The 13,630-nt window shown below is 41.2% G+C and overlaps 1 protein-coding gene across 1 annotated transcript in view; it reads right to left on the bottom strand.

The window, feature by feature from the left end:
• Positions 1-1,100: 1,100 nt before the first annotated feature.
• LOC117675909 (sodium/hydrogen exchanger 2-like) overlaps positions 1,101-13,630 on the bottom strand; it is a 42,858-nt gene continuing 30,328 nt past the window's right edge. Inside the window, exons 11-12 of the mRNA XM_034434966.3 lie at positions 3,708-3,768; positions 1,101-1,690 (exon numbers count right to left, since the gene is read on the bottom strand). Of these exons, the coding sequence (XP_034290857.1) occupies positions 1,554-1,690; positions 3,708-3,768 (198 nt within the window). The 3' untranslated portion in view covers positions 1,101-1,553. The remainder of the gene's footprint in view (positions 1,691-3,707; positions 3,769-13,630) is intronic.

Here is a 13,630-nt window from a genome sequence, read left to right as displayed (position 1 = left end):
AACATGCTTGGGGTTTTCTCCTTCGTGCATCCAGCTAGACAGTCTATTTCAGGTTATATTACAACTGATCCGGATAGACAGACACCACTGCTACTTGCTGTCCAGCAGGCTAGGATTGGCATGCATGTAAAGGCCCTTTTGCCAAACGCAAAGAGATTGGTAAGTTGACACTTGGGATGGGTGAATCTATTGAGTTTGGGCTCCTCCCATTTTTGCAAATGTGTCTCGTTTAGTTTGTCAACTGGATGCTTTTTAAATACATGTCAAAAATTACATTTTATTTATAGACAGACAGACAGACAGACAGACAGACAGACAGACAGATAGATATCCTTTATGAACTGCTAGGGAGTGTCTGTCTCTGTCCTCTTTCTGCCTACCAGACATTCCCAGTCCCACTGTCTCTTTGCTCTCTGGCATAGAGTACCCCCCTCCTCCAAATCCAGACTACATTCTCATAACATTGGGCTGGGCTGGCTTCCCTTGAAGGAGAAAGATGACAAAAGACATCATGTGCTTCAACAAGAGACTCATTTATTGGCAAAGAGACACAATGAACACAGAAAGAGGAATCTCTTAAGATAAACAACACTTTCAGGGGCCCTTAGAACAATTGCACAGGGAAAATCTGAATCTGAGATTCCCCAGTTCTGGCCTCACCTATTGATTCGTCAAGAATTAACATCCGGCATTAGGAAAAAATTGAAGTCTAATATTCTTTCAAGAGAGGTAAGTCCGTTGAATATCACGATGCTTGTTGGGGATGTTCATTGTATAGAGTGTGCCTAGAAGAACATGGCAGTCTGGGGAATTCTGGGAGTTGAAGTCCACATGTATTCAAGTTGCCACAGTTGAGAAACAATGCTCTAAAGCATGGTTCTTGTTTACAATCACTTAAGCAAGGTGTAATTATTGATCTAACAAATGCAGATTCTTGGGTAACCCTACACTGGAAATGAACTCTGCTTCCAATCAGCCATTTCTCCTTGTCAACAATTGGATTTAAGTTGACTGCAAAGCAGTTTTCGCAGACACGGATTGAACCTTCTTCATGGAAAACAAAGCTTCTTCAACTACCTTGAACATTAAGGGATGGGATGGGATGGGATGGGATGGGAAGGGAAGGGAAGGGAAGGGAAGGGAAGGGAAGGGAAGGGAAGGGAAGGGAAGGGAAGGGAAGGGAAGAAGAAGTAGGTTTCAGCAGGTTCTGACCAGTTCTGGAGAACTGGTAGTGGAAATTTTGAGTAGTTCGGAGAACTGGTAAATACCACCTCTGACTGACCCTGCCCCCATCCATTCTCTGCCTCCTGAGTCCCAGCTGATCAGGAGGAAATGGGGATTTTGCAGTAACCTTCCCCTGGAGTGAGGTGAGAATGGAGATTTTACAGTATCCTTCCCCTGTCACACCCACCAAGCTACACCCAACAAGCCATGCCATGCCCACAAAGCCACACCCACAGAACCGGTAGTAAAAAAATTTGAAACCCACCACTGAAGGGAAGGGAAGGGATCAATTAGAATGAATGAAAAGAAAAAAAATATACAACTGTGTGCTACTTCTCCTTAGAAATAATTGGTTGGTCAGTTTCTCCTTCCACGTGCTGAATTGCATCTGATAATCCAAGTGAAATAAAACCAGTTGACTTTGAGCGACCCACTTTCAGTAATGGTTCTTTCCTGGAATGTTTGGCTGTAGAAATAAGGAAAGATAAGCATCCAGTGAGAAAGTTGTGCTGATTTTACACGAGTAAAAGAAAGTGATAAGAATGCCTTCTTAAATGAACAGTGCAAAGAAATAGAAGGAAACAATAGAATAGGGAGGACCAGAGATCTCTTCAAGTAAATTGGAGATATGAAGGGAATGTTTCATGCAAAGATGGGCATGATAAAGGACCAAAATGTCAGGGACCTAACAGAGGCTAAAGAGATTAAGAAGAGGTGGCAAAATTACACAGAAAAACTATACAAGAACGAGCTTAATGTCCCTGATAACCACGATGGGGTGGTCATTGACCTTGAGCCAGACATCCTGGAATGTGAAGTCAAATGGGCCTTAGGAAGTCTGAGCAACAACAAAGCTAGTGGAGGTGACAGTATTCCAGCTGAGCTATTCAAAACCTTAAAAGATGATGCAGTAAAAGTGCTGCACTCAGTTTTCCAGCAAATTTGGAAATCTCAACATGGCCACAGGATTGGAAAAGTTCAGTTTACATTCCAATTCCAAAGAAGGGCAATGCCAAAGAATGTTCAAACTACCGCACCATTGCACTCATTTCACAGGCTAGCAAAGTTATGCTCAAAATCCTACAAGCTAGGCTATGTGGACCGAGAAGCCCCAGAAGTACAGGCAGGATTTCGAAGAGGCAGAGGAACTAGTGATCAAATTGCCAACATACACTGGATCATGGAGAAAGCTAGGGAGTTTCAGAAAAACATCTACTTCTGCTTCATTGCCTATGCTAAAGCCTTTGATTGTGTGGATCACAACAAATTGTGGCAAGTTCTTAAAGAGATGGGAGTACCAGACCATCTTATTTGTCTCTTGAGAAACCTATATGCAAGTCAAGAAGCAACAGTGAGAACTGGACATGGAACCACTGATTGGTTCAAAATTGAGAAAGGAGTTCGGCAAGGCCTGCCTATTTAACTTATATGCAGAGCACATCATGAGAAAGGTGGGGTTAGATGAATCACAAGTTGGAATTAAGATTGTCAGGAGATATGCCTCAGATATACAGATGATATCACTCTAATGACAGAAAATGAAGAGGAACTAAAGAGCCTCTTGATGCGGGTGAAAGAGGAAAGTGCAAAAGTTGGCTTGAAACTCAACATTAAGAAAACTAAGATCATGGCTCCCGGCCCCCTCAATTCCTGGCAAATAGATGGGGAAGAAATGGAGGTAATGACAGATTTTATTTTCCTGGGTTCCAAGATCACTGCAGATGGGGACTGCAGCCAAGAAATTAAAAGACGCTTGCTCCTGGGGAGGAAAGCTATGGCAAATCTAGATAGCGTACTAAAAAGCAGAGACATCACCCTGCCAACAATAGTGTGTATAGTCAAGGCTATGGTTGTCCCAGTTGCAATGGATGGCTGTGAAAGTTGGACCATAAGGAAGGCTGAGCGCCAAAGAATTGAGGCCTTTGAATTCTGGTGCTGGAAAAGACTCCTGCGAGTCCCTTGGACTGCAAGGCGATCCAACCGGTCAGTCCTAGAGGAGATCAACCCTGGCTGCTCTTTAGAAGGCCAGATCCTGAAGAGGAAACTCAACTATTTTGGCCACCTAATGAGAAGGAAGGACTCACTGGAGAAGAGCTTAATGCTGGAAAAGATTGAGGGCAAAAGAAGAAGGGGACGGCAGAGAATGTGGTGGCTGGATGGAGTCACTGAAGCAGTCGGCGTGAGCTTAAATGGACTCCAGAGGATGGTAGAGGACAGGAAGGCCTGGAGGAACCTTGTCCATGGGGTCACGATGGGTCAGACACAACTTCGCGACTAACAACAACCAAAAAGAAACTGGAGCAGGATTTCAGCACCTTTGTCCAGTAAAAAGCATTACCTGAGTTTCTATCTCCCCACCCCATCAAGCAATACTCAGGCCATTGGAAAAAAAAAAAGAAGTAAAGGCAGTATCGATGACCATTTGATATATTTCCCATTTTTTTAAAGTGGAATTCAAATGAGAATGAGGTATTCCAACTTACCAGTCAGGGACCTGTGCAGCTTGAGTTTGGGATCTGTTTCCTCAGTGGATGAGTCCTCTTCCTACAATGAAGAAACAATGCAGTGGAATCGTTAATCACTTAGAAATCATTGCAGGCTAGAGAACTAGAACAGGCTATTGGGAAGGAGGGCGTTTTGGAGATTTGTAGCTCATATGCTAGAGTACATGAGTCAGATTCAAAGCCTGAAAGGTTTCTAACTGATTGATAACATCATTGATTAAGTTCAAGGATCACCATATGTTTTTTAAATTCCAATCGGATAGATCTTTACTACTGGAGTTGGAAAAACTACCCCAAACACCCCCAGCCTCAATATTTTAATCAAGAACATTGAAATTTCATATATTCTGGCAATTTTACGGAAATTCTGACGTTAGTTACCTTTCACCTTTTTAAAACTATTTTAAATTGCTGCTGAGACTCCGGGCGGCGAGGGACGATTCTGCTCCTGCAGAACAAGCCGGCTGCAGGAAACTTAAAGCGAAAGCACCAGCTTTAATAAACAGCGAAATTACCTGAATCCTGAAATTTGGAAACGCAAGTATTAGCACTTTGTTGACTTTTCAATCTGAGAAAATGCGAGTGAGTGAAAGTGCTTTGAAAAAACATGGCGCCTAGCTTCAGAGTTAACGAGCCAGCGAGTGTGGATTGGTGAAGTTACTTTGTTTTGCTACAAAGTTTCCAAGTTGCTACTAAGCTGCCTTGCTTGTTACAAGAGAAATAACTCGGAAATTTTTTCCCTTTTCAATATTGGACTTTGCTTTATTTTAACCCTTGTTTGATCAAATCTGGGGGACTTTTTTAGAAGTCTTTGTGCAGGAGGGAAAGGAAAAGGAACCTCCCTCTTTGGAAAACCTAGATCACGAGCCAGGATGGCTTCAAAGAAGCAGGAAGGGAAGGCATTAGGGGGGGGATCCCCCACACACAAACAGCAAACGCAACTTCCCCCTGCTCAACAGTTACAAACTCAGAAAAAAGAATTTGATGTGGCAGATTTAAAAGAATTTATTTCTAAAACTTTGGATGATAAATTTCAAGAATCACAACAGGAACTTCAAAAATCACATCAGGAATTTTTGCAGGAAATTAATGAAATTAAAGACATGGTGAAACAGAACCAAATTATGGTGACCAAAAAAATATCAGAAGTGGCGTCTGGCCTGGCAGATTTTATTGGGAAAGTTGATTTTAAAGTTGAAGAATTTAAATCAGAAGTTAATGTTAGGATGAAAGACAATGATTATAAAATTGATGAAGTTGACAATAAAATGCAGAGAATTGAAGATGAGATTGTTATGATACAATTCCGGGCGATGGAATTTGCCATACGGCTTCGGGGAATTCGAGAGGAGGAAAGACAGGACTTGAGACAAGTTTGCTCTGAAGCCCTGGCTAAGATTCTACAAGTTAATCCTGATTTGGTATTTCATAAAATAGATAAAATTTACAGAGTGAACTCTTGGGTGGCCAGGCAAAGACAATTACCCAGAGATGTGGTCATATACTTTACTGAGAGAGAAATTAGAAATGATATCCTGCAAAAATCTTTCCACACCTCTATACAAGTGGGGGGCTCACGGCTTGTAATTTTTAAAGAGTTACCTCCTAAAATGCTGAAAGCTAGAAAAGAATTTGGTTTTCTTGTTAAGGAATTGAAAAATTTACAGATACCCTTCCGGTGGGACGCACCAGCTGGGGTAATTTTCAGATATAAGGGAGAAGGATATCGGTTGAATACCGTGGAGAAGGCGCAACACTTTTACAGTACTATTCTTATGGAAAGAACACCATCTCCACGTACATCTACAGTTCTGGAGATTAAGGAGAGTGAAGAGAGGCAATTGAAAGAACAGTCTAAGCAGGAATTAGAAAACGTGCAAGGTGCAGAAGGAGGTATTCTGAGTGAGCCATCGCTGGATTCTTCTCCAATTTTGGATTTGATTCAGTTGACTGAAGTTAAAGATCAACGTATAACTAGAGCTCAATCCAAGCTACTTAAACAGAAGCAACAACAACAACAGGAAAGACAAGACAAGAAGGCAGTTAAGAGCACTGCACAAGAGACTGGCGCTATGGGAGGAGCGAGATCGAAGCTTGTGGATCAACTTCAAGCATATTGCTCCGCGCTCCATGAAGAGGTCAATGACCTTTAAGTGTTTATCTTGGAATGTCAATGGGTTGAATTCAGCACAGAAAAGGAAAAAATTATTTACATATTTGAAACAATTTAATAATGATATAATATGTTTACAAGAAACGCACATTACAACTCAAGATCAAAAATATTTGATAAACTCAAAACTAGGAGCACATTATATATCTTCAACTTCGCAGAAAAAGAATGGTGTGGTTATTTATGTAAATAAAAAATTAACAGCAAAAGTTATAGAAGTAGATCAAGATGGTAGATTTGTAGCAATTGAATTGTTTACAGCAAATGGACAAATTCTTTTGATTGGAATTTATGCTCCCAACCAACAACAGGATTATTTCTACAAGATGTTACATACTAAAATATTGCAATGGGACTACAGATCTATTTTAATTATGGGAGATTGGAATGGAGTAATTGATTCTAAATTAGATAAAAAGAGCTTGGCAAAGTCTAGAATTAGATTACCACAGACCTTTTTTGATATGAAAGAAGATATGGAACTAAAAGATGTTTGGAGAATACATAACCCAAATGAATTGGATTACACTTTTTTTTCTGATAGACATAGATCTTTTTCTAGGATTGATTTTATCTTGTTGTCAAATGATCTACTTGTTAAGACAAAAAGAACAAAGATTTTTCCAAGAATTTTGACTGATCATAGTCCTGTATGGATAGAAATCGAGATGGATAAGGTTGAGAGACGTTCTTGGAGATTAAATGAGAACCTGTTTAGATATGAAAAAAATATAATAGAACTTAAAAAGCATTTGAAAGAATTTTTTGAAATAAATTTGAATAAAGGTACCCCAGTTGAAATTGTTTGGGATGCAAGTAAAGCTTATATGAGAGGGGTACTTATCTACATGAATTCTAAACATAGACTGTTCCGACAAAAGAAAAGATCTGAGTTGGAAATGGAAAGAAAGAATAAAGAACAGTTACTTATTAAAAACCCAACAGATGAAAGAATACGAAGTGCTATAAAACTTTTGAAAGATCAATTCCAAATGCTTATGGCGGAACAAGTTGCAACAAGTTTACAATACGCGAAGCATAATACATTCTGCAATGCTAATAAACCGGGCAGATGGTTGGCTTACACATTGAGGAAAAAACAAAGTATACGGACTATTGATAGTATTGATATTGGAGGGAAAGAAATCTTTCAACAAAAACTAATTAAAGAAGCTTTTGTGGATTATTACACTAAACTATATGCCAAAGATGAGGTGCAGAATGGACTTATAGAAAAATATTTAAAGGATAAGAGAGTTACAAAAATTACTGATCAACAAAAGGAAAGAATGAATTATCCTATAACAGAGGAGGAGATAACAGCAGCAATTAAACAGCTAAAAACAGCCAAAGCTCCTGGCACGGATGGTTTGACTGCAGTGTACTATAAAACTTTACAAGCTGAAATGGTGGGACAACTTAGAGATTTATTTTGCAATATTCAACAAGGGGGTAAAATACCCCCATCCTGGACAACTGCTTATATATCTTTGATACCAAAAGAACAAGTTGGTCCTAAAAAACCAGAGAACTACAGACCAATATCTCTTTTGAATACAGACTATAAAATTTACGCGAAGGTATTAGCCAACAGGTTGATGCCAGTAATCCAAAAGGTGATTCATGAGGACCAAGCGGGATTTATTGAGGGTAGATACATGAAGGACAATGTAAGGCAAGTAATAGACTTATTGGAATATCTTGATAAGAATAAACAGATTTCTGCAGTGCTGGTCTTTTTGGATGCGGAGAAGGCCTTTGATAGAGTGGATTGGAATTTTCTACTAAAGACTTTAAAAAAGATGGGCTTTGGGGACCAGTTTACACAGGCAATCTCAGCAATTTATCAAGAGCAAAAAGCACAGATTATTATTAATGGAAGTTTGACGACAGAGTTTAAAATTGAAAAAGGAACAAGACAGGGATGTCCGTTGTCCCCACTTTTATTTATTTTAACATTGGAAGTCTTGCTAAATACAATACGGGACTCAAAAATTTTGAAAGGCATAATGATAAGGCAAGAGGATTATAGAATAAAGGCATTTGCAGATGATCTGGTGGTTACCCTATCACAACCAATGGAATCAATAATCTTGATGAACGACATTATACAAGACTATGGTAGAGTTTCAGGTTTCAGAGTGAACTCAAAAAAGACTAAAATGATAGTCAAAAATATGACACAAGATCGTAAATATGAGTTCGAAAGGAGGGCAGGTTTTGAAATTGTACCTAAGGTAAAATATCTTGGAGTTCAGGTTGCAGAATCAAACATGAAATTGTTTCAAAATAATTATGAGGTGTTGTGGCGAGAGGCTCAGAAAGACATGGAGACTTGGAAAAAGCTGCAACTGTCTTTACTTGGAAGAATAGCAGCAGTTAAGATGAACATTTTGCCAAGATTTCTGTTTTTGTTTCAAATGATTCCGGTGCTTAAAAGTGACAAACAACTGAAAGTTTGGCAAACTGGACTTAATAAGTTTGTTTGGAACGAGAAAAAGCCGAGAGTGAAATTGAAAATTATGCAAGATGTTCCAGAAAGAGGAGGCCTTAAACTTCCAAACCTACAGTTATATTATGATGCAGCAGCTTTAACTTTAACAAGTGATTGGTTTGGAAGTAAAAAGGCTGGAATATTGAATGCAGAAAGTTTTGATCTTGAATTTGGATGGCATGCTTACCTATTTTATGATGACAAAGTTGATAAAGTATTTAAAAGTCATATACTTAGAGACTCTTTGATGAGAGTTTGGAAGAAGCACCGACTCAAATGGGATTATAAAATACCGCTATGGCTGGATCTTGGTCATACCTTGTGGAATACAAATATAATGTCACTCGGGGGGTTTTTATACAAAGAGGTTCTTTTTACAGATGCGGGCAGATGGCAGTTGAAGACATTGCAGACACTGTTGGACGAAGGGATTAATTTAACCTGGTTACAATATAATCAATTACAACTGAGATGGAAAGAGGACCAAAAAACTGGTATTATGTTGCATGAGGAAGAATTGGTTAGACATATAAGAGAGAAAGGTCCAATGCATATTAAAAGGCTTTACAATGTTTTGCTAGAAAGGGATTCAGAAACGGAATTAGTTAAAGATTGTATGATTAAGTGGGCACAAAATTTTGAAGAACCAGTGATGTTGGAAACATGGGAAAAAATTTGGGTTCAGAATGTTAAATTTACACAGTCGCAGAATTTGAGGGAAAATTTCTATAAAATGTTTTATAGATGGCATCTAGATCCTAAAAAGTTGTCATGTATGTACCCTAATGTTCAGCCAAAATGTTGGAGATGTGAATGTTTGGATGCTACGTATTATCATGTTTGGTGGACCTGTAGGAAAGTTAAGGCTTTTTGGATAAAAATATGGTGGGTCATGCAGAATGTTTTGAAGAAAAAAATTCAATTTTCTCCACAATTGTTTTTATTGGGCATAGTTAAGGGTTTTACACGGGATGAAACAAAATTAATATTGTATATGATAACAGCAGCAAGATTGTTGATAGGTAAATATTGGAAGAATGAAGCTTTGCCTACTATCGAGGAATGGACTTCGAAGATGGCCAGTTTTGCAGAGATGGCGAAGATTTCAGCATATTTAAAAGATTGTTCACAAGAGACTTATGAATGGGAATGGAAAAGGTGGATAGAATATGTTCAGAACAAATACCAAATTAGAAAGTATCAAATAGCTTTTATTTGAAAACAATGTATTAGAAATATTTTAATATAAAGAGACAAAGAGGGAAAATTATGTAGGGGGAGGGATGGGTTCAGGTATATATATCAGTGTTATTAGTTATGAGTACATAACAGGGAAGTCCGGGGGGGGGAGGGTTAGGGAGGGTTAGGGAGGACGGGAAGTTTGGGGAGGGAGGTGGGGGGGTGAAAAAAAAAAGGGGTGAAAATGTAATTGTAAAACTTTTGCAATAAAAAAAAAAAAAAAAACTATTTTAAATTTATTTTGGAAAACAGTATGGTTGGAACTGAGGATACTCAAAAGGTATTGGTTAAAGACAACTTAGGATAGGATGCTTGCTTCCAGAAAAGGAGAGTTTTATGCCTTATCTTTGCGATCCTTTCTGACTTTAAAAGTTGGCAATGTTCTAAAGATTGTTGCTCATTTAGTTACATAGCTGTATTTCTCTACTTATCACTGAACCACAGTGGCACAGTGGTTAGAGTACAGTACTACAGGCTACTTCTTCTGCCTGCCAGCTGCCTGCGATTTGGCAGTTCAAATCTCACCAGGCTCAAGGTTGACTCAGCCTTCCATCCTTCCGAGGTGGGTAAAATGAGGACCCAAATTGTTGGGGGCAAAAGGCTGACTCTGTAAACCACTTAGAGAGGGCTGTAAAGTACTGTGAAGCGGTATATAAGTCTAAATGCTAATGCATTTAGTGGTATATAAGCAGGGGTGGGCTGCTGGCAGTTCACAGGGGTTTGGGAGAACCTCTAGTTAAGATTCTGTACAGTTCGGAGAACCCCCCAAATCCCATTCCTGGCTGGCCCCACCCACCCCCACCCCTGCCTTCCCAGGAGTCCCCACGTGGACCGTTTTGGATGCAGGTACGTGCAGGGCATGTGTGGAGGCCCAGAGATGGCGAAAAACAGGCCTATCGGATGTTCGGGCCTGTTCCAGAGGGCCTCCGGAGCCTGGGGAGGCCATTTTCTCCCTCCCGGAGTCTTGAGGAAAGCCTCCGGAGCCCAGGAAAGGCAAAAACGCCCCCAGCCATGGTGCAGGAGGTCGACTAGGTCACGCCCACCATGGCCACACCCACCCAGCAACCGGGCAGAGAACCCCTTGCTAAAATTTTTGAAGCCCACCCCTGTATATAAGTCTAGGTGCTATTGCTATTGCTATCCATTATCTATGGTTTGCTGTACTGCCAGGTGAAGACAGACCCAAAATATGCAGAACCCCCATGTCATCAAGTCAGCGTCAACCTATAATGACCATGTAGATGGATCTTCTCCAGGATCTTCTCCCCAACTTGGCCCTTTAGGGTTCTGAATATTTCACCCATCAATACTGTAATCCAATCCATCCATTCATCATGCTGCTTATAATCCTTTTTCTCTTTCCTTCCATTCCTTCTTTTCCTTAACTTCTCAAGGGAGCTGGGTCTTTGCATAGTGTCCCTAATATGATTTCAGCTGGGTTATTTGTGCCTCAACTTGGGCTGGGGCAGGGGGGCCAATTATGTTTGTACTGCAGATGTGTTTGTTTTAGTAATACAAACAAAGTCCAATCTACCTTGGTTATAACCAGGGGTGGGCTCCTGGGGATTCAGCAGGGTTCTGGCAATCATCTAGCCAAGGATTGCCAGGGTTCGGCGAACTCCCAAATGCCACCCCTGGCTGGCCATGCCCACCCCACCCCAGCCCATTCATCATTCCAGTGCAGGGGCTGTGTGGAGGGTCTGGGAGGGCAAAAAATGGGCCTACTGGAGGTTCCAGAAGTCCAGAAACGGGCCTGTTTCTGGCCACCAGAGGGCATCCAGACCCCGGGGGAAACAATTTTCGCCCTCCTGGAGGCTCAAGAAAAGTCTCCGGAGCCTGGGTAGGGAGAAAAATGGGGCTCCCGGAAGTTCCAGAAATCTTGAAACAGGCCTGTTTCCAGCCTCCAGAGGGTGTTCGGACCCAAGGGGAAGCAGTTTTCGCCCTCCTGGAGGCTCGAGGAAAGCCTCCGGAACCTGGGGAGGGTGAAAAATGGGCCTCTCGGAAGTTCTGAAAATCCGGAAACCGTACCGAAAACAGAAACTGGCCCGTTTATGAGAAGGTAATGTTTGGCTTTGGACCAAGTTGCGAAAGACAGGCTTGTTAGGTAGATAGACTCTGTCCTTTTGATGAGCTCTAATCTGCATTCGTCAAGAACTCCTGTTAGCAGGTTGAATGCTTTAAGATGCCTGTAGCATTGCCAAGACTGAAAGCTGTTGTCTGATGGATGTACAGTCTGGCAACTAGATTCCTCGCAGCCAGGTGAACTCAGTGGTGAAAATCAGTGGTGAAATCCAATTTTTTTTTTACTACAGACTTGGTGGGTGTGGCTTGGTGGGAGTGGCAGGGGAAGGATACTGCAAAATCTCCATTCCCTTCCCACTCCAGGGGAAGGATACTGCAAAATCTCCATTCCCAACCCACTCCAGGGGAAGGATACTGCAAAATCTCCATTCCCAACCCACTCCAGGGGAAGGATACTGCAAAATCTCCATTCCCAACCCACTCCAGGGGAAGGATACCGCAAAATCTCCATTCCCAACCCACTCCAGGGAGAAGGATACTGCAAAATCTCCATTCCCAACCCACTCCAGGGGAAGGATACCGCAAAATCTCCATTCCCAACCCACTCCAGGGAGAAGGATACTGCAAAAACTCCATTCCCACCCCACTCCAGGGGAAGGATACTGCAAAATCCCCATTCCTACCCCACTCCAGGGGAAGAATAGTGCAAAATCCCCATTCCCTCCCCACTCCAGGGGAAGGATAGTGCAAAATCTTCATTCCCACCCCACTCTGGGGCCAGCAAAAGGTGGTATTTGCTGGTTCTCCAAACTACTCAAAATTCCCGCTACCAGTTCTCCAGAACCTGTCAGAACCTGCTGGATTTCAACCCTGCATTAACTTTGGATACCTCCCAGTCCAGTTTTTCATGTTGCTTTGTTCCTTTATTTTCTTGCCACAAAAGAACCCCTTGCTCTTTCCCTTGGTTTGATTCTGTCTCTCGTCAAAGTGGACAACAGGTTTTGCCACTGTAAAGAAGTTGAATGGCTCCTTGAGAAGGATAGCCAAAGGGATACGGCAACAACAACAAAACACACACTGAGATAAATTGTTCCTAAGCAGCAAACACCTCCAGGTAATAACATTTCGTAGTCTCTGATGCTGAAAAGGTCAACAAGGACATTGAAAAGTGTGTTTTGTTATGTTTTCCTTGGTTTTGAGAACACTCCAAGTGTGACATTTATCTTGCAATGTGCTTTCTTCACTTGAACTGTTCTTTGTCCACTGACAATGGCTTGGAAAGAAATTGAGTTTACCTGAGGTTTTTTGGCCTCAAAATCAAAGCCAACATCTGAAAAGAAGAGTACCACATTCTTAAACTGGCATGTATGTGGGCATGCATGCTTTTAAGTCAGTGTTGACTCCAGGCGGCTTCCTGGACAACTTCTTGGCAAGGTTTTTCAAAAGTGGCTTGCCATTGTCACCTTCCTAGGGCTGAGAGAGAGTGACTGGCCCAAAGTCTCCACCTGGATCCGTGTTTAAAGGGGGACTAGAATTCAGATATATGGGTCCTAAAAGACAGAAGGTCCATCACTGGAAGTCTTGTTTGATCATCCTCCTCATCAGGACTATTATTTTAATTTAGCAGTATGAGTATGGGTGTTATTATTAGAATTATTAGGACTGGATCTGTTGTTTTTATGTAAAGTAGGCAGTTAAACCATGAACTTGGGAGAAAAAGATATTTACTTCATTCTCTGATTTACCTCATCCTTTGCTGTCATCAACTGCTATTAAGCTCACTGAGAAAATGAAGATGCATATAAATACTTTTCTCTCAGTTTGTGTGTGTGTGTGTGTCTCCCTCTCTGTCTCTCTCTCTCTCTTTCTCTCTCTGTCTCTCTCTCTGTCTCTCTGTTTGTGTCTCTCTGTCTCTCTCTCTCTTTCTCTCTGTCTCTCTCTCTGTCTCTCTGTTTGTGTCTCTCTCTCTCTCTC

The sequence above is a fragment of the Pantherophis guttatus genome, chromosome 12 (genome assembly GCF_059756535.1).
Source record: "Pantherophis guttatus breed Tessera chromosome 12, ASM5975653v1, whole genome shotgun sequence".
NCBI lineage: Eukaryota > Metazoa > Chordata > Lepidosauria > Squamata > Colubridae > Pantherophis > Pantherophis guttatus.
This window is presented reverse-complemented; position numbering and strand designations above follow the sequence as displayed.